The sequence below is a fragment of the Pezoporus occidentalis genome, unplaced genomic scaffold (genome assembly GCF_034315485.1).
Source record: "Pezoporus occidentalis ecotype Australia unplaced genomic scaffold, CSIRO_AGI_Poc_V1 ctg5, whole genome shotgun sequence".
NCBI classification, from domain to species: domain Eukaryota; kingdom Metazoa; phylum Chordata; class Aves; order Psittaciformes; family Psittacidae; genus Pezoporus; species Pezoporus occidentalis.
In genome coordinates, this window is record NW_026915835.1 from 1,029,610 (window position 1) to 1,050,773 (window position 21,164).

General features: G+C 38.6%; 1 protein-coding gene across 1 annotated transcript in view; it reads left to right on the forward strand.

The window, feature by feature from the left end:
- Positions 1-21,164, forward strand: part of VWA8 (von Willebrand factor A domain containing 8) — a 179,089-nt gene that overhangs the window by 13,086 nt on the left and 144,839 nt on the right. Inside the window, exons 3-4 of the mRNA XM_062636836.1 lie at positions 6,244-6,374; positions 8,063-8,173. Of these exons, the coding sequence (XP_062492820.1) occupies positions 6,244-6,374; positions 8,063-8,173 (242 nt within the window). The remainder of the gene's footprint in view (positions 1-6,243; positions 6,375-8,062; positions 8,174-21,164) is intronic.

Sequence of the window (21,164 nt, forward strand, 5' to 3'; positions counted from 1 at the left end):
CATCAGAATAAAATTGAAGGAACAGGAACGTTTTACTTCTGAATTGCTAAACGAAACCCACGTAGGAGTGAGTGCCCCTTTCTTCACTTTGGCCATGCTACCTCCTTCACTGTGTCCTGGGCAACTAACTGTCTTCCTTCATTCCCCCCCAGCTTGAACAAGTTGTGAATTAAGTTATCAAAGAATCATGGAATAGTTCGGGTTGGAAAGGACTATCAAAGGTTATCTGTTCCTACCCCTGTTCAATGAGCAGAGACATCTAGATCAGGTTGCCCAGAACCACACACAGGCTGGACTTGAATGTCTCCAGGGATGGTGCATCCACCACCTCTCTGGGCAACCTGTGTCAGGATTTTACCACCCTCATTGTATCACTGAGCTCAGGTTTTTTTTTTTAAGATTTTCCATTTTTTAAATGTGTTTATATTTTTAGACAAAGATGTCCGTCCCTGTCCCCTTGTTCCTGAACTGTATTTTGTGGCAGCTGCCCACTGTACTGGATGTACTGCAAACTGCTGTGGGAAGCTAAAGGATCCCTCTGGATAATTGAATAAAAGGGGAGGTCTTTTTCCCTTCATGAATTTTTGCTTCCCCTGATAAAAGGAGCTGTTTTCAGTCTCTGAACATGAATTGTAGCAAAAGCTAGGAGTATGTAAAGCTCTTTTTTTTTAATTCTGTTGAAAATTATATATATTGATGTCTTTTAAGTGCCTGTCGGTTCTTATGTGATGACCAAACTAGAGTCAGACAGGGACGTGAGCTGTAATATATTTTGTACCTCATCTGGAGTAGATATTCTTTGGAATCAGTTCATTTAACTGTCTGTCTCTGCACAGTGGGAAGAGATAGGTGACTCCTTCATTTATGGGATTTCTTTTGTAGGTGGGAAAAAAGGACTTGCCAGCAGATATTGTCTGCTACCTCTAGCGAATCTTACGGCTTCAGTGAGTGTAGCATGTGCCAAGAATTCAACTATGAGTGAACTGGAAAATTTCTGAGGCTAGCATAGCCATTTCAGTCTTGATATTATCAAAAGCTGATTTGTAGCTTTAACAAGAGCAGCTGCTGCATTTGCTTCAAAATCTATCTACACCATTTTCTTTTCTTATGTGGGATTTCTTCAATCACCTTCAGCTGCTCACTTTACAAAACGTTTGCACAGATTCTGGTAGGTGTTGTCCTACTTAGCACGTATTACAAAGCAGTAGTATTACAAAGCAATAGAATACAGTTTCTTTCGCTGGCCATCATTGATACAGGAGTAGCGAACTGTAGCACTGACTACTCTCCTCTATGTGCCAGATGGTGTCTTTGAGATTACATGGTAGAGGCTTCCTACGCGCCATCCCTCAGATTAAGAATATAGGGCCAGCTACTACTGCAGATCAGCAAAGTGCCGCTAAACAGACTGTACAAACCCAGTTTGCATTAGACACTATCTGACTCATGGAATAATTAATACAAATTGCTGTAATATACATTCTGATGCTTTTTTCAGCTAATTTCTCCTGTCTTCTAAATGTCATAGAAAATGATTATATGGTGCTTGTAGTAATGTACAGTACTTGAACAGAGAGAAACTTTTTCAAGTCAAGTTAGAGAAAACTTAAAAGCTTTGCAATGCAGATACCATGGTACAAGTAGTCTAAATATATAGAAATAATATACAAAGTACTGTGTATGTGCATCTGTAGTTGCTTTTGGAAAGCATACTGTGTTGTGGAAACAGTTTATGCAGCAAGTACTGCATGTACAAAGAAAATTTAATATTCTGATTTTAGAGGGACATAACTGGGAAACTGAGGGAAGCTTAGTATCTGTAGCCATGTACAGATAGTACATGATAGAAAGAACTGACAAGCGGAAGCTGCTGTCATGACAGTTCACCTTAGGGAATGCTTGCTTTGAATTGTCAGCGTTATTTGTAATAGGCTTCCTTTGAGTTAGTTTGCAGATGATCAGTGATTGAAAACATGTATTGGTTCCAGCTGTAATCTATACGTGAGGAGAATGATATGAATGGTGAAGCAGTGAAATAATTTTTTAGGAAATGTATCAATAAGGACTTGTCTTTCATGTTCCTTTCTCAAAATCAAGCAAAGTTGGGAAATTCTAGGAAACTTTTTAAAGTTGCTTTTTTTGTATTGTTTAAGAGTAAATTTCATTGTTTAAACATAGTGATGAGACTCTTGAGTGTCCTGAAATTATTAAGGTTTGCAGGGGGATCATTTTCCTAAGATTTTAGATTTTTTTGAATGCTATATGCTCATGTTCTCTTTTACATGACAGTTTGTCTTGCAGATACTGCTGAATGTTCTTAAATCCTTTTTCTGTTTATGGTACTCCTTTTATATCTGACATGAGTTTTTTCTTGAGACCATCCTAAAAATAAAAAAGATAGCTACACACACTAATGTGAGTTACACCAGAGGCATTTGTAGTCATGCTGTGTCAAAGCTGATTTTGCCATGCTCCTAATGCATGATTTTTGACATGAACGAATTCAGTGTTTCAGCAAGATTTCCAGGCTTATTTGTCCACTTTAAGTAACTTTTTTTAACTTTTCTTTTTGAGAACAGTTATAGAAATACACTGGAGGCACATTGACAAGTTCATACAAGAAGTAGAAATAATAATGAATATGCCTTTCAGTAAGGTCTCTGTCTTACAATTTTAATGGTACCTTTAATATAATACTTTCTATTTGTGTGGTGCTTTTCAAATTACCATACCTATCCAGTAGCAGATTTTGGACAGAGTAGATCTGATGTGCTGCATTATCCTTCATTTCACAAAGAATATATGTAAGGGGAACATTCTTGATTTCTTGAAAATTTCGTAGAAAGGAACATGCTTTTCTCTGAGGAGTTTATTTGCATGTGGCCTGCAGTTTGTACTACGTGTGACACACATTGCTGTTGGAAAACAGTATTGCAGTGAGGAAGAAGATATTTCACATTCATAGGCTCTTACCATAACATATATAGAAGCATAGAATAGTTAGGGGTGGAAAGGACCTTGCGATTGTCAAGATCCAACCCCCCCCGCCATGGGCAGGGACACCTCACACTAAACCATGCCACCCAAGGCTCTGTCCAGCCTGTCCTTGAACACTGCCAGAGATGGAGCATTCACAGCTTCCCTGGGCAACCCATTCCAGTGCCTCACCACCTTCACAGTAAAGAATTTCTTCCTTATATCCAATTTAAACTTCCCCTGTTTAAGTTTTAACCCGTTACCCCTTGTCCTGTCACTACAGTCCCTAATGAAGAGTCCCTCTCCAGCATCCTTGTAGGCCCCCTTCAGATACTGGAAGGCTGCTATGAGGTCTCCACGCAGTCTTCTCTTCTCCAGGCTGAACAGCTCCAACTTCCTCAGCCTGTCTTTATACTGGAGGTGCTCCAGTCCCCTGATCATCCTCGTGGCCCTCCTCTGGACTTGTTCCAACAGTTCCATGTCCTTCTTATTTTGAGGACACCAGAACTGCAGACAGTACTCCAAGTGACATTTCACGAGAGCAGAGTAGAGGGGCAGGATCACCTCCTTTGACCTGCTGGTCACGCTCCTTTTGATGCAGCCCAGGATATGGTTGGCTTTCTGGGCTGCGAGCGCACACTGCAGCCGGCTCATGTTCATTTTCTCATCAGCCAACACCCCCAAGTCCTTCTCCACAGGGCTGCTCTGAATCTCTTCTCTGCCCAACCTGTAGCTGTGCCTGGGATTGCTCCCACCCAGGTGTAGGACCTTGCACTTGGCATGGTTAAACTTCATGAGGTTGGCATCAGCCCACCTCACAAGCGTGTTGAGGTCCTTCTGGATGACATTCCTTCCCTCCAGCGTATCAACTGAACCACACAGCTTGGTGTCATCGGCAAACTTGCTGAGGGCGCACTCAATCCCACTGTCCATGTCAGCGACAAAGATGTTGAACAAGACCGGTCCCAACACTGATCCCTGAGGGACACCACCCATTACTGGTCTCCAGCCGGACATTGAGCCATTGACCACAACTCTTTGCATGCGGCCATCCAGCCAGTTCTTTATCCACTGAGTGGTCCACCCATCAAATTGATGTCTCTCCAATTTAGAGACAAGGATGTCATGTGGGACAGTGTCCAACTTTACACAAGTCCAGGTAGATGACATCAACTGCTCCACCCCTGTCCATCAGTTCCATAGCTCTGTCATAGAAGGCCACCAGATTGGTCAGGCAGGATTTCTCCTTAGTGAAGCCATGCTGGCTGTCACCAAGCACCTTGTTGATTTTCATGTGCCTTAGCATGCCGTCCAGGAGAATCTGCTCCAAGATTTTGCCAGGCACAGAGGTGAGACTGACTGGTCTGTAATTCCCCGGGTCATCCATTTTCCCCTTCTTGAAAATGGGGGTTATATTTCCCTTTTTCCAGTCATCAGGAACTTCACCTGACTGCCATGATCTTTCAAATATGATGGCCAGTGGCTTAGCAACTTCATTTGCCAGCTCCTTCAGGACCTGCAGATGGATTTCATCAGGACCCGTGGATGGCTTTCATCAGGTCCCATGGACTTGTGTACATTCAGGTTCTTAAGAGGGTCTCAAACTAGATCCTCTCCTACAGTGGGCCCAAGGTCTTCATTCTCACTGTCCCTGCATCTGCATCCCAAAATGAAAACTAATACTGGGTATGCTCATGACAGTTGTTCAGAAACCAAAGCAAAAAAGCAAACCTGCAATGTTTATTTACAATTAATCTGATAATCCTAATGCACAGACTGCTCATCTATATGTGTGTGCTATTCCTGCTCATAGTGGTGGTAAGGATGTAGTAGATTTCTTTGGACATAGAGGGCAATTTCAAATTGTTTTCCTGAGTGCCAGACCAAAACTTTCAGTTAAAAATTTTCATAAAATCTTCCTTAGCCGACTTTATACGTGAAAAATCTTCCTTGAGTCTCATACAGTCATTTAGTACTATTTCTGTGATCTTACAAAAATGAATTTGAATTCTGGTGTACAGAGATTCAACGGTGAGCCAGAATCCTTTGGAACTGATGGGTACTATTGCTTGCCAGCTCTGCTGCACGCATACTGCTTTCCTGAGATGGAAATCTGATGTAGAACTAAGGCTTGTTTTTTAAAATTCTAGCTTCTAATTACAACCAGCAGTCACACTGAAAAATGTAAATAACCAACTAATAATTTGAAGATTTCATCACCTCTTGATCCTTTCTTACTGTATTTTGGCGTGCAAGGCACTAGCCTTGAGGTTCCAGGTTCAAATCCTGTCATTAGTCTTGTCAGATTATCCTGAAAGCAACCATATATGTATATGCATTCATATATCCCCCCCCCCCGGCTTGCTTTTGTTCTCCTCGTGCACTAGTGCTTCAGAGTGGTTTGGGTTGGAAGGGACCTTAAAGATCATCTCGTTCCAGTCTCCCACTCCACCATGGGCAGAGACACTCCCAGTAGACCTTTCCTTCGGTGTGCTCTTTCTTTATGATGCTTTCCAGTGCTACCAACATTTGCGTACATGTAGTAAATGTTTTAGTTTAATTATAATCAGGTTGTCGCTTTTTAAAATAATAAGGGCATGGTATTCTTAATAGAAATAAATGGATTTGTTTTGAGTTGTTTTTTATGATGATGTTGGAAGTTGTGTGGTATTGAAGTAGTCATATTGCAAGGTTTGTATTTCCTTGGTAATTTAATTCTGTGTCTTATTGTGTCAAAATGTAAACAGGAATGCAGTTATCTTTTAAGAACAGAACAAATTAAATATGTCTCTGAACATTAAGCTTAGTCTGATGCAAGCACAATATTTTTAAGTTCATGATTTACAGAAGCATTGGGATATAGGCTGGATAAATCTTTTAAAAATTGTTAATAATGTAACTTCATTATATTAACTGATGCTGAGAAATCCACTCAACGTTGGGTAATAAAAAACAGTCTTTGCTTTGATCAGTTTAATGTGAAATGAGAATCAACAACTTTTTTTTCCCCGTTTTTTATTGGGTTGCTATTTTGTTGCGCCGAGAAAAAGGCAATGGGTAAGATAGGTGTATAAACTTTATGTAAATGAAGTAGTCTATATAAGCTGTGTGTGGATTTCCCTGCTTTTCAGTTGTTCAGCTTTAGGGCACCACATTTTTGTGTCTTTGTTTTGTTTTTGGAGATAAGAACAAAAAAACATGTGCACGGCCAGGTATCTTAATGCTTTTCAGAATTAAATAATACATTCTTATCTTTTTGTTTCAAAGTGACAGATTCTTTGGCCCAGGCTGTAGTGCACCATTTAAGATGGATAATGCAGAAAGATCTTCTTGGCCAAGATGTCTTTCTTATTGGTCCTCCTGGGCCTCTCCGGCGATCTATTGCCATGCAATATCTGGTAAGTACGTTGGTTTAAATTCTTGAAGACATAGTCATTAATGTCAGTTAGTCATTCCTCTGTTAGCCAAAGGTTAAAGATAGTCCTAGAAAATCTTAGAGCAAGCTACTAAAGAGGTAAATAAGATTTTCCATAAATGTGCTTTCCAAAGTTCAGGTTTTGTTACAGATGAATAGAAAGTACAGACACTTTTATACATGTTTTTTTGCTTAAACTCCAGGGGAAGAAAAAAAAAAAAAGAGTTGGAAAACTGTGTTACCATATGCTATCACAAATGGAGAAACAGTTTGTTCCAGGCATTATGTATGTTAGAAGATGAAGATATCTGCCTACTGTTACAGACAACAAATCATTTTTGCTTCATTATATAAAAAAGACATGAAGCAAAGGATTTGGGAGAGGAGTGTTCTGAGTAACATTTGGGAACAGTTATCATGAGTGATTAGAAAGAGTAGATGTGTGTTTGATACTCTCTTGGATTGTGGGAAGGACTTGCCTACGTCCATCTGCATGAACCATGGCAGCACCATGTGCAAAATTTCACGTTTAAATTGATGCTGCCCTTAAATGATCAGGGAGAGGGGGTTGTCTGCCCCAAAAGGTCATGTGAGTAGGACTTTTTTCTGCCATGAGCTCTATCTGAAATCTGGTTGGGCAGAAGGGTAATAAATGGAGGTGTATAAACAGTTGTCACAAAGATCAGCTGTTCCTTTAAAAATCAAAAGATGCTGCTTCAAAGACTTAACTCTCAGAGGTAAAGCATACAGAAGAAAGCTGCAAGATTCTGAACTTTGGAAAGGAGAGCAAAGGTTTCGTGATTCAACAAACTAGGTGTGCTACTTGATAGCTTAATGAATTCCTTAAAATAAATGAGAAAAGCTTGGTATAACCTAAAAAGAGGACTTGGGGAACACCTGATATCCAGGCATAGGACATAGAATGTGTCTTCTTATTTATACCACTGTTTGTATGAGCTGTATGAGCTATATGAGCTATATTAGAAAGGCTGCAGCTTACTGTTTCAATGCCATGCCAACAATCAGATGAAGACTGGCCTTTGCATGTGAGCTGATACATGCTGTGGTTCCTTTGCTATGTAAACCCGGAAAACTTATCTGCCATTGCTGAAAGCTACTACTCTGTGTTTATAAATAGAACTATTTGTTGAAGAAAACCTTCTTGTATCTCACCCTCTGGGGTTCTTTAATTATAAGAATGTACAATTGTATCTCTCTGCAGCATAAAGGAACTGGTGGCCTTGTAACCACTAGTATAAGTGTTACTGAACAGTGGAACTTGAAGCTTGTCAGTCTTTTACAGAAAACTTCTGTATTTCATTCATGATTTGCAGATGCTGATTGTTTTTCAGAGTCCAGAACCAGAAGGTAAATTTACAGGATGTTACACATGTTCAGTGGAAAGAATATGTAGCTGGTTATTATATTTTTAAAACAGGTTTGGGGAAAATAAAAGATTATTGAGCAGAAATTCAAACTGTTTTGTTTGTGGCAGAAGACACCGTAAAAATTTAAAAAATAAGAGATATAGATTTTGTTCAGAGTTTTTTGAAATCACTATGCTGCTGCCTAGAGCTCTTTTGTACAATTATGCCACTAGGCCTATTATTAAAGTTCACTTACTGGGGTTATAGTCTTATTTTTGTAATAATTTTAGACTATTGTTCACAGGAGCTAACGAAGAGGGAGGTTGAATATATTGCCCTGTCGAGGGACACCACAGAGACTGACCTCAAACAGCGACGGGAGATCCGAGATGGCAGTGCTTTTTATCTTGATCAGGCAAGTTGCAGTCATGCACCACCTAATTATTGTTTACAAGTAATTTGAAGGAAGATGTGGGTTAGATGACAGATTAGTATGTGGATTACAGAGTGACATGTTTCTGATGCAGTTAGAAAGTCTCATGTAATATTCTTGATTACTGAAATATTATCTTTATCCAAATCCAAGGTAATTCTGTCTCTTCCAGGGTGCTACAGGGTTGATTCAGGCAAACTATTTTTGATGCGCTTCTGTAAGGAAGAGTGAAATCCATTCTATGCAAGTTAGACAATCACTTCTCTTGGTTTCCTCTTCCCTAACACTTGTAGCACATTAGATGTATTCCTGAAATGAATCTTCTGATCTTGGTTCACTGAAAAAGTTCATGTATTTTGACAGTGCTCTGTGTTGTGAAACCCAAGCACAGTAAATGGAGACAATTGGGAGATTTGATTTGAAAGCTCACTGCCACTCTGAGCTTCAATAATGATTTAAACATTTCCTGCCATCACTATTGCCTCAACCCATTACCTAATTTAGTACAACCATAGAGTGACTTAGTTAAGGTAAGTTCTGTGAGTTACCAGTGGCATGTCTCCCCTTTAATTATGCAGGTAAAATGTACACTTTATTTAGAATGTCTGTTTTCCTAGATACCTAAAATTTATATACAAGTTAGGTTTCTAACTAAATAGGATGAGTCAGTTCCTCTGATGTAGTGTGAATTTAAATGTGTTATCTAAAAGAATTTTCAGTTGGTGATGCTATAGAGGTTAATGATGTAAGTATTATAGAGTGACTTGTGGGTGGAGGGGGCGATGGGATCAGGAGAGGAAAGAGAACCTGAACGCTTTGTTTTCTGTTTTAAAGAAACATTTTCCTTCCCTCTCCTCCCCCGCAGCCTTCTTTTTGAATTTCCAGTGATCTCTTTTTCAGACTCCAGCTTCAAAGAAACCTTTAAATAGATTTTCTTGAAACCACGATAAATGACTTTGAGCGATGGAAGATCCTCAGAATGAAGGATAACAACTAATCTAAATTCTTTTACTTACTTCTAGAACTTCAAATTATGTCATGCTTATCTGGAAATATGAGGGTTGTACAATATAAGATAACTTAAAGCACTGTACTATGGATTAGGGCTGTAAATGGCCTCTCATTTACAATAGGGCAAGAGCATTTGTGTAGGCTGTGGGGTTAACTCCCTAACTTATATTAGCTCCATAACTGCTGTTATGGACAGCCTTATCCTCATGCTTGCTACAGGATAGTGAAGGTAATTTACCCCTGGTGTAAGAGCATTGGTTAACTAACATTTTGTAAGAGGCACTGTATCAGGGACTGTAAGAAGCTTGCCAAGATGTGAGATGATCTGTTAACCTTGTATTTGTCTGAAGACTGTGATCCTAATGTAAGAATGAGGCAGCTTGCTTCAGTTTATACAAGCTATTTTGAGTGATCTCACCCCAGTAAGAACACTATAAAAAGATTAGCCTTCTAAGTTCGAGGTCAAAAACTTTCTTCCTCAGTGTGTTAGAAATTTTCAGTTGAAAGGTTTTTACCAGAATCAAGCAGACAACAGTACTTCAGAGCAAGACTTTCACTTACGAAGTTACTGAAGTACTAGAATCAGTTGTAATCAGTGTCTTTTTTCAGCTCATGTGTTGCTCATCGTATATGTAACCAATGTATGTTTAAGCTCTAAATGGAAAGTAAGAAAATAGTGATATTTAGATGAGAACTTTGAAAATCCTGGAAGCATGGAAGATGGATCTCGTAGGTAGTGATGCTCCAGCTGAGTTTTCTAACCCTACCTTTTAGTTAAAACACATAGAGTTACATTTAGAATTATCACACATCTCATTATAGCTTAATAATAAAAGGTAATAAAGTTTTACTCTAGGGTCTTAATTTTATTTAGTTCATTTAATGATTTTGAGGTTTGCAGATGGCTGTACTAGTTCAGAACATTGCAGAAGGGAGGCACTACTTCCTTAAACCCCAGACTATGGGGTTTCAAGACAGGGAAGGCTATCAGTAGGTAGTCTTAACAAAATACTTCCAAAAGAGCATGGATTGCTCCCATTGCTATAGGTGAGCTAAAGAGAAGGTAAACTCATACAGGCAACTGAAGATACAGTCTGTGCTTTTCAGATTTACATACCATTTCCCTTCCTGTGGAATCTCATGCTTCCTCTTCATGACAGCCAAGAGAAGACGGCAAAACTTGAAAGTCTGGTTTCTGGAACATCCGCTGTATGAATTCTGTGGGTGTCCTGGGTTCAGCAGTAGCAGTCATGTTTCTCCTTCTTGGTAGCTGGTGCAGTGCAGTGTTTTGACTTTCAGCCTGGGAACAGAGCTGATAGTAATGTTTTGGTTTGGTCAAGGACTTTGTGAGCCTCATGCTCTGCCAGGGAGGAGGGGAAGCCGGGAGGAAGCAGAGACAGGACACCTGACCCAAACTGACCAAAGAGGTATTCCATACCACAGCACGTCATGCCCAGGATGTAACTGGGAGTTAGCTGGAAGGGCTGGGAGACGGCAGGGTTGGAGGAGGTATGGGTTGGTGCTTGGTCGGGCTGAGGGGGGCAAGTTATCGGTCGGCTGGTGGTGAGGTGTTGTATTCTCTTCCCTTGTTATTTCCTTTATCATTATTATCACTGGTGGTAGCAGTAGTGATCTGTGTTATACCTTAGTTACTAAACTGTTCTTATCTCAACCTGTGGGAGTTGCATTCTTTTTGATTCTCCTCTCCGTCCCTCCAGGAGTAGGGGGAGGGAAAGAAGGGGGGGGGGTGAGTTAACGAGTTACCTGACTGGGTTTAAACCACGACAGTGGGTCAAGTAAAACTTAGCTTCTTTAAGATAGATGAGGATTTTGGCATGCAAATCATAATATAGTAATGTAATTATCTCACAGTTTGAATAATAATATACTGTAATGAAAGTGGCATCTTGTTACCAGAAATAACTTTATTAGAGTGAATCAGCAAGTTTGCAGGCCCACAAAGGTTTGCAAAGTTGTCTGTGAGTGATTGGTAAGGTATTACGGCTGTTTATAGCTCTTGGCACTTCTATGAAGACAGGTGAGAGAGCTGAGACTGTTCAGCCTGGAGAAGAGAAAACTATGGCGAGACCTTAGAGCAGCTTACAGAGCCTAAAGGGGTCCTAGGAGAAGAGAGAGTTTCTACAAGGGCATGTAGTGACAGTACAAGGGGAAATGGCTTTAACCTGAAAGAGGGGAAATTTAGATTAGACATTATGAAGAAATTCTTCACAATGAGGGTAGTGATGCACTGACACAGGTTGCCCAGAAAAGCTGTAGCTGTCCCATCCCTGGCAGTGTTCAAGGCAGGTTAGATGGGGCTTTGAGCAACATGGTCTAGTGGAAGGTATCCCTGTCCATGGCAGGCGGGTTGGAACTGGATGATCTTTAATGTCCATTCCAACCCAGACCATTCTGTAATTCTATGATTCCATGATTCTGTGATTTAATAGAGACAGATTAAATACTGTAAATTGATATCTTGGAGGTTTCAAAACATCTGATATGTTTTAATGTGAAGTTGCTGAATATGATTGCAGTTAGTTATTTAAAATAGACTTGGAAGATAGTGATTTGGAAGCAGTGATTAAAATTCTATATTGAAAGGCTGCTGTACCAAATATCCTTGCATACAAGCATTTCTTACTACTAGGGTGAATCAAATGGGAGGATTTGGAGTTAGGGAGTTAGAAAAGATAGCTGATGAGGAGAGAAAAGAAAAAGGGGTGTTTCATCAGAAATAGGGGACCATTAAAATAAAGGTAGCCACTGAATTATTTGATTCATTCCCAGTTAAAGTAATGTAAAATAAAGGACTTAAAATGGGATAATCGTGAATTATTTGTTTTCATTCAGTTACTAACAGCAGAAATTTCATTTTCTTGTCTTTACCTTGGGCCACTAATTTTGGTTTTCAGCTGTTAATTCACTGTTAAAAGCCTCAGAAATGTCATTACTGCTGTTATTGAGACAATTAAGTAACCTCTTGGTTTTATTCTGTAGTTTATTGCATGGGTTAATTGTATCGTGTATCAAGTAATTACTTAGAATTAGCTTATATTACTTAAATATTTAAATGACAGATTCAAATTTTGCTTTTATTGCTAGAAGAGTTTGTCTTGCAGAGTGGATTCTGTTTCTGTAGCTCTTTGTAGTAGAGCCATCAACTTGGCTGAACCAGTATGGAGCTTCTATTATCAGTCTGTATTTTCAAAAATTAAGGAATTAGATTTTGTATTATTATGTCCTTTTTTTTTCTTTCATTTCTGATGCAGTTTTTATTATGTGTGTAGATATAAAAGGTACATGTCTGGTTTAAACACTTGTGACTGCAGCCTTCTACATCATTTATTACATCTAAGGAAATCCTGCATCATTGTAATGTGGTGGCTGCAATTGGGAGAGTAGCTAAGCCAGTTCATTAGCACTTGAGAGGTGGGTTGCTCCAGGATTGTACTGCAAAACATATGGAATGCCCAGTTTGTTTACCCTGCATCTTCCAGCTTTTGCATTAAATGAAACAAGTTTCCCCAAAACAGATCACTTAATTAAGTCTCAGTCTTTTCTGTTTGGGGCAATCAAACTAACTGAGGTTGGAATAAGTGGGAAAATGTCATATGGTATGTGCTGGAAGATGACAGATACTATGTCATGTTTTGGAAGATTTGCTGATTAAGCTGATCTACCGAGTGGGTACATATGTATGTCGCTGTCATTTCTGTACGTACAGAATTAGACTTAGTTTTGGTGTATCTTTGAGCTATGTGAACGTACTCATTTTAATAGAATACTTGTGTATCCCTAACCTCACTAGCATCCTAAGTTATACAATGATAAAATATGAAATTAGCTGTCAAGATACCAGAAAAATTATCTTCTACCATGGCTTGAAAGACTTTATGTAGTAATCAATTAAACACTCAGAGTGACAGAAATGACAACTTAAATTATCCCGTTAAATGAACATGATACGAAATCCCCTGGAGTAGCACTACACAGACTTGAGTTTGGTTTCTTTTAATCAAAAAAGATTAGAAAGGGAATTATAAAATGAGACATGAGATTAATTGAATGAAATTATAATTGCATTTGAGAGTGTGTGTATTCATATGCATATATGTTTGTATACATATATGCATATGTATGTATATGTATACATATAAAAAAAATTTCTATACCATAGAAAAGAGATGAATAAGAATAATTCAGCTTATAAAAAAATTAACCAGTGAGTGCAAATTATATAATTCTTTCACTTACTAACTTAGTATGTTGGAGGTGACAGTGGGTTTTTGGCAAGCTGGTAAGTTAGCCACAGCAAAGACACTGTCAGAAAGTATAACTTAGTTGACTGTCACTGCAGTATCTGTCTGTCCAGCACAGGGAGGTAGATAGCAAAGTCTGTAGAAAGAAGAGGCAAGCAATACAGTGTTCCAGAAGTATGAATGTTATTATTAATTTTCTTTTTCTGTCCAACATTGAACAGAAAGAGGGAAATACTAGGTAGCAACCACCAGTATTTGGATGAAGTTAATCTTTATTGGTGTTGACATGGTATATCTTGAATCTAAAAAGAAAATGCATAAGAACCCTTGTAGAGTAGCCTCTTAACTCATAGAAGTGATTTTAATCATTTGCAATACTTATTTTATATTTTTAAATGTGTCAGCATTTAACTGGATTTGTTAGGTTAGCAGTTCAGACTCTAGATGTAGAGGGCATATAGATGAATATCTGCAATGCAATGTGAGTAATATTAGGACTATGTATATATGATTCCTTATAGATTTAAATCAAAGGAGTAGGGTTCTTTTTTCTTGAATCTATGTTTCAGTTCATAGAATCATAGAATGGATTGAATTGAAAGGGACCTTAAAGATCAACCAACCCCTCCATCATGGGCAGGGACACCTTCCACTATATCAGGCTGCTCAAAGCCATGTCCAACCTGGCCTGTTATAGGTACATATTTACTTCCTTTTCAGCTAGTATTTGCTATAATGCAGGAAGGGGCAATACTTTGTTAAACGGGGGGTCATAACATTCATGAGCAATATAGACATGATGGATGATGCTCTGTAGTGATTTACAAGTGAAAGTAAGTTCATAATTTTTAAATATCTGTCAAGTACTTAATTTGCTTTGTATTCTGATACTCATCAGGAAAAACACTTAAATAATCCATCTGTCTTAGTCTTGTCCAGAAGACAGGAGTTGTATAGAATGAACATAAAACCCCCTAGGTTTCCTTGCATATACTTGCACTGGTAAACCTGTTCAGAAACTCAGATTCCCTATACCTCGGCCAGGCTCTCTGCCCAAGATGCAAAATATTTTGTATGTCTAATGTAAATGTATTGCTGTACTGACATACTTGGTGTAAAGCAGCTGAAATTGCATGACCCTGCCTGGGTGGGGACATAATATAGTTTGAAGGCACTGTTGCAAAAATACCTGAATGTGTTGTTAGGGGGAGGGGTGATGGAAATAAAACAGATCATTTGACATGTGGTAGTTCAAAAAAGGGAAAAAAAAAATCATGTGGAGGAAGCTGAAACCAATGACTATGAAATGAGACTGTTCTAGTTCTTGTCACATTAACATATTTATGATCTTATCATGTGTTGATTCACTTCCTAAGGTAAACTTTTCTAGCCTAGTTTTCTGATTCAAACCTCCAATAAATTCAGGTTGTTTCTTTTGTAGTTGCTTTTCAATTCTGTGCCATGGTATTGCATCATGAGTTAGGTTCTAACCAGTTAATGCTGTTCTTCCTCACCGAAATGTTAACTACTGCAGACAGCTGGAGTCTCTCTGGCTGACAGTGCTCTGTTATACTGCAATTTGCCTGTCATCATTGTGGTTTGGTTTCGTTTGTTTTTTTTTATAAAAAATGAGTGAATAACAGTATTCAAATGCAACCTGCCCTCTAATTTTCCTAACCGTGCAGGGGAAAATTAGTTATAAAACCCACCCAGAAAACACTTGATTAACTCAGCAGGGAGATAGGCTGAATAGTGAAGATGTAGCCTCCACCTCCTTCCATTACAGAGAAGGAAAAACATTGAATTATTTAGTTCTTGAGTTACTTTTCTAGTTTGACTAACCACATTAGTTACTATTACATTGATTTTAATAAAACCAGAAGATCATGTTTGGAATGTGTAAGTCAGTACATTTGTGGCTGCCATGCATGGAATCAAAGAATGGTTTAGGTTAGAAGGGACCTTAAAGCTCATCTAGTTCCAGCCCCCTGCCATGGGCAGGGACTCTTTCCACTAGACCAGGTTGCTCTAAGCCCCATCTAGCCTGGCCTTGAACACTTCCAGATATGGGGCAGCCACAGCTTCTCTGGGCAACCTGTGCCAGTGCCTCACCACCCTCATAGTGAAGAATTTCTTCCTAATGCCTAACCTTCTTCCAGTTTAAACCCATTCCTCCTTGTCCTGTCACTATATGCCCTCATAAAAAGTCCCTCTTTGCAGGACCACCTTAGGCACTGGAAGCTGCTCTAAGGTCTCCAGTGAGCTCTTCTCCAGGCTGAACAAGCCCAGCTCTCTCAGCCTGTCTTCAAAGGAGAGGTACTTCAGCCCTCAGAGTGTCTTTATGGCCCTCCTCTGGACTCATTCTAACAGGTCCATGTTTTGATGTTGTGGGCCCCAGACCTAAATGCAGAACTCCATCCAGGTAGGGTCCCAGGAGAGCAAAGTAGTGGGGGAAAATCAGCTTCTTTGACCTGCTGGTCAAGATCCTTTTGATGCAGCCCAGCATGCAGTTGGATTTCCAAGCTCCAAGTGCATGCTGCCAGCTCATGTTATGCTTATTGACCAGCACCCCCATGTCCTTCACCCTCAGGGCTGCACTCAGTCTATTCTCTGCCCAGACTGTATTTGTGCTTGAGGTTGCCCTGACCCAGGTGTAGGACCTTCTTGAATTTCATGAGGCTTGTACTGCCCTACCTCTCAAGCATGTCAAAGTCCCTCTGGATGACGTCCTTTCCCTCCAGCACATCGACTGCACCACACAGCTCGGTGTCATTGGCAAACTTACTGAGGATGCACTCAATCCCACTGTCCATGTTGTAATTGTAAAATGCAAAGCTAGTTATCATCAAAGCGGAAGATTTTGTAACAAAAAACAGAATACACATTTTAGATGAATAGTAGGTCTGTTTGTAATCTCATCTTTGAGTGGCATTACACGCTGAAACTTTTCTATTAAATACATAATATTTGAAGAAAGTAGTGCAAGATTTTACAAATATTTAAGGAAAATAAGACAGCAAGTTTATATAAAAATTGACATTATTATTTTGAAATTGTTTGAACATGACTTTTAATAGCCCTTTTTCTTACTACTTAATTTTTGACAATACTTTTATTTTGGAGGAAGTATGTTATCAGTTCAGTCCATTAAATAGTCATCCATTTCAGCGTTGCTCAACAGCTTTCCTGTTTGCTCAGCTCATGAGGGAAAACAATAATTAAGGAACTAAGAGGCTTTAAGCCTGAACAGATATCTTGAAAGATATTTTTTGGTAGATGCATACCATTAGACACGCTGTTTACCCATCCAGCAAAGTAGGTTCCCCAGTAGGATACAGCCGTATATGCTTCACTGCCTTTAACATATGTTCTACATCTATCTTTAAATTCCTGGATAATTTGTTATTTCCACATAAGTATTATAAAATGTTTGATGATTTTATTAGTTTTGTTGCATTTTCTTAAAAGAATGAGGTGCTTACAGTAAATTACAAGTCTTGGTCAGTGTCCTCTTCCTTCCCTGGTAAAATGAGGAGTAAAATGCATATTCCATTCTGCGTCTCTGTAATTTGTTTCTCCTTGTATCTTTTACTTGTTGGTTAGTTTTAATGATTTTAATTTGAAAAAATTAATGAATTGTATTTGACTTGTGGAAAGAAATTTAGAATGTACCCATTTCCTCTGAATTTTGTGATATTTGGTAGCTTGGTAGGTCACAGGGACTCAAATTAATGTCCATCTCCCCCTGGAAGACAGCCTGCACCTTGGCTTTTATAGTCCAAGTTCTGTTAGGCTGCTGCAGCCAGTCAGCATCATGTTAGCTCAAAACCAGGCAAAGTTTTGTGTTGTCTTTACCAGCCGGTTGTTAAGGATCTCTCTTCACCATAAGAGACATCTGGACATGATATTGTTGGGATGTTTACGAGATACAGGAGGGAATGGAAAGACTTGGGTGGATGAATTTGTGTGGGATATTGTGCTGGTGGTGGGAACAAGATACTGCATTGAAAGGGACATCTGAAATGTAGGCTGCAGATGTAGGGAAACCTTACCTCATTAGTTCTCATGTTCACTGAGCTACTTGTACTGTTATTTTTCCACATTGTAGTTATGGTTGCTGTGCTTGAGATGTCATTACAGGGATCCAGTTTTCATAACAGGGGCAAGTCAATTTCTAAAAAAACCACCAAACTTGTCTTGAGGTAGCTTCTGAAAAAGAAACTGATTACTGTTGAGCAATTTTAATACAATTCTGCAATGCAGCCTGTTTGTTGTACTTGGAATGATGCCTAGATATGAAAAATTAAAGCCCTTTAGAGTTCCCTGAGAACTTTCCTCATGGATTTCAGGGCAACCAGAGTTTTCTGGTTTCTAATAAGCATTTTATAGAGAGAAGAGAACTACCATTTCAGTTCTTGTATTTGAAACTATACTGTTGAAATTTCTTGTGCCTTTAAAAATTACTTTGATTAGCTTTATGAAAATGTCCTCCTTTCTCTGGTGCTTGTGCATTTTGGTATGTGCATTGTGGTGAGCTTTTCTCTGTCCTTGTACCCTTTCTGACACTGTATAACTTCATCCATGGGCTTATATACTTTGATTTATGTCAAAATTGGGGTTTACAGCTTCCTGGATTTGTTGTCTTTTGCACTGCTCAGATGGAGGAGCTCACTGTGGTGAAGTTACAGGAAAGGCAATGGAAGTCTGCTTAGGGTTGTCTTGATTCCTAAAGTGATTTGCCTTTAAAGAGAAAAATATGTTCTCGTAGGTGCAGTGTGAAACCAGGTTAAGCATTCTTTGTTAGGTATTTGTTGCATAAACACATTACTTTCAGAGCAGCAGCACTGTGTGATGGGTTTTTGCTCCCAGCCTGCGGTATCTCCAGGTATTCCCTGGAGCAGGTATCCAGGTTACCATCCTTCCAGAGCCCTAGGAGCATGGGTGGGAGGCAGCAGCATCTGTCCTCCTCTGATGAGCAAAATAGTCCCTTGCTGCAGTTACAGTAAATCTGAAAGTAAACATTTAACAAATTCCCCTTCACCTTTTAACAAGAATTAATACTTTTAATCTCAGGTTTATCATTAGGGTTGCACAATATAAGCCCCTCTTTCAAATTGTGCTTTATGTTAAAAATTCGAGCCTAGTGAAAGAGGGAGGCAGTGCAGCTATTTCTGAGTTTTCATTATAGAATTATGAATATTTCTTTCTTGGAAACATTTTTAAAAAATGATTTTCAGTGACAGATTGCAAACTTTTACTTTCCTTCCTCTGAGTTTTTTTTTATGCATTTTAGTTTCCATACCAATCCATCAATGCACAGATATAACTGAAATAATGATTCAGAGGATGTCTTGTAGTATGCCTAGTTCATTGCAAAAAACCTCATTGCTCTTTACCAACCAGAATGCAGAAATACCGTATTTTGGCCAGAGATACGTAGCTGTTTCAGTCTTAAGAGCAGACTTTATGCTGTTTAGTGCAAGAACTTCAGATGTAGATGAACTGCATTTATTTCTTTGTATTTTGGAGAACAGTTTCCAATATTTCAATTGCGTTTTGAAGGTATACGAGGAGTACAGTCTGGAAGAAAACCAGAGCAGATTAGCACCCAGGTGGTGTTATTGCTGTTAAATGGTGTCTTTGATAAAGAAGTGAAAAACCATGGTTGTGCATTCATTCAGCTATTCCTGAGGCTGATTAAAAAAGGTAGGCAAAGACCATCTGTAGCATACTTTTTGAAATACTATTGTACTGAGCAGTAGGTTTTTGAATAGTAAAAACTTCAGGTAGTTCCAAGCTCTGGAAACTGTGTACTTTTTATATTTTTGTCCTGTAAAATAATAAACAGCAGGCAACATAGTGCAGTAGGCTGCTTCTCAAGATTGCACTGCTAATGAAGAACATATTCTTTCTTGAAGTTAATGATTGTTATATACTTCCTGCTATTTGCTGCCTACCCCTCAAGCAGATTGTCTTCATATACAATTTTGTGAGAGAGATTTATGTTGATTCTGGAAGCCTGCTATTTCAGCAAGCCTTCATCCATAGTGTCCGTGTCTCAACATGAGTCAACAAGACTCTATGGATACTCAAAATATTTTGAAACCATATGAACAGAATGTGTATTTTCCTCTGGCTAGTAAAACTCAGTCATAAAGTCTTCATAGACTTATAATATGCAGAATCCAAGCAACTTGGCAAATAAATTGTTTGTTAAAGCATATTCTGGCTGTATCTCCAAACTGCGTTTAGACAAAATAGCATTTTGTTCATGCCAGGTATTGGACTGGCTGCTGGAGACTCAGGTTTTCTATTCAAGGAGGTGGAGCAGATTTTTGAGTTGGCCGGTGACCTTTCTAGAGAAAAATGTTAGTACAACATTTGTCCTTTGTACAAATGCTATGGGATGAGGAGAGAGGAATTTTGTATTGCCTCTTAGTAGAGTATGATGTCCTGAATTAACAACAGAAAAGTCAATTAACATACTGATTGCGTTTTGAAAGAATTGGAAGAGAAATAATCTAAGCACTACTACTTCTTTAATAGATTACTCCAAGTTCCTCAGATACTGGTTTTGAGGCTAGATATTAAAATATTATGTTTCAGAGAAGAGAGCTTGATCTTGAGATGTGTACCAAGACTTGTGAGTGCCTTTTTTATTTCCATTTTAATTACAATGTGAAAAGCTTACATTATGGTCAATTTACCAGTAGTTATTTATGCTTCTATACTGTACAGAAGGAGCATCTAAATTAGTTAGTTTTATCATTTAGTGTCTTATCTTTTCAAATAGATCTCTGATTCTGTTGTATGCTTTATACCATGTAACAATTCATTTGTTGTGCTGACCTGTTCTTTGCTTCTAGTTTATGCTTATGCTTTTGTTCTTTATACCTCTGCTTTCATATGTAGTTTTTTGTTGTTTTTTTTTGTATTCTGATACTCTTCATTATTCTTTCTCATATTTTCCTTCTTTCCAGCCCAGTTTTTGGCATGTATTTTATTCATCAGAGATTCCCATCTAGTATTATATGAAAGGTTCTTCTGTAAAGTTAATGGGAGACATGATGGGAAAAGACTTCATTTATTCTCCTTTGCAGCTGTGCTTGTGTCTAAAATTGTATTAAAATGTAATAGGAATGCAAAGGAATACTCTTTGGTGCCTCTTTGGTGCTTCTAAATGTTGTCTTTGCCTAAATCTGCCCCTTAATTATGTGATTAAACTTCTGCAAATGGGAAGTAGACAAGAATGTATTGAATTCCAGTGTCTTTTACTGGACAGTAATTGTGAATATTAGATAGGAAGTGCAGTTAATTTACCTGAGTGAATGTCATTGACTGCAAGTTACACAAATTACCAGTGCTGGAGTTTAGTTTTACATTTTGGCTTCACATTATGCACTTAAATAAACAGCCACGTTGTCAACTAATAAAGTGAAATACTGAAAAGAAATAACTTCCTATCCCAGCGGCTCCAAAGGATTATCGGGTTAATGGCTACATTTTTATTCTGGTTTTGTAGAAGACCATGTTCTACTCAGGGAATGTAGTTCTAAATCTTTATGATTTTATCACATTTTTAAATGTTTATTTATAGCACTATTTTGGTTTTATCATCCATGTTTGGTTTCAATGAACTTCTGTTCTAGTCAGACTAAAGCAGTGTACCAGGGGTGAATTTCACTGGTGCATACCAGGAG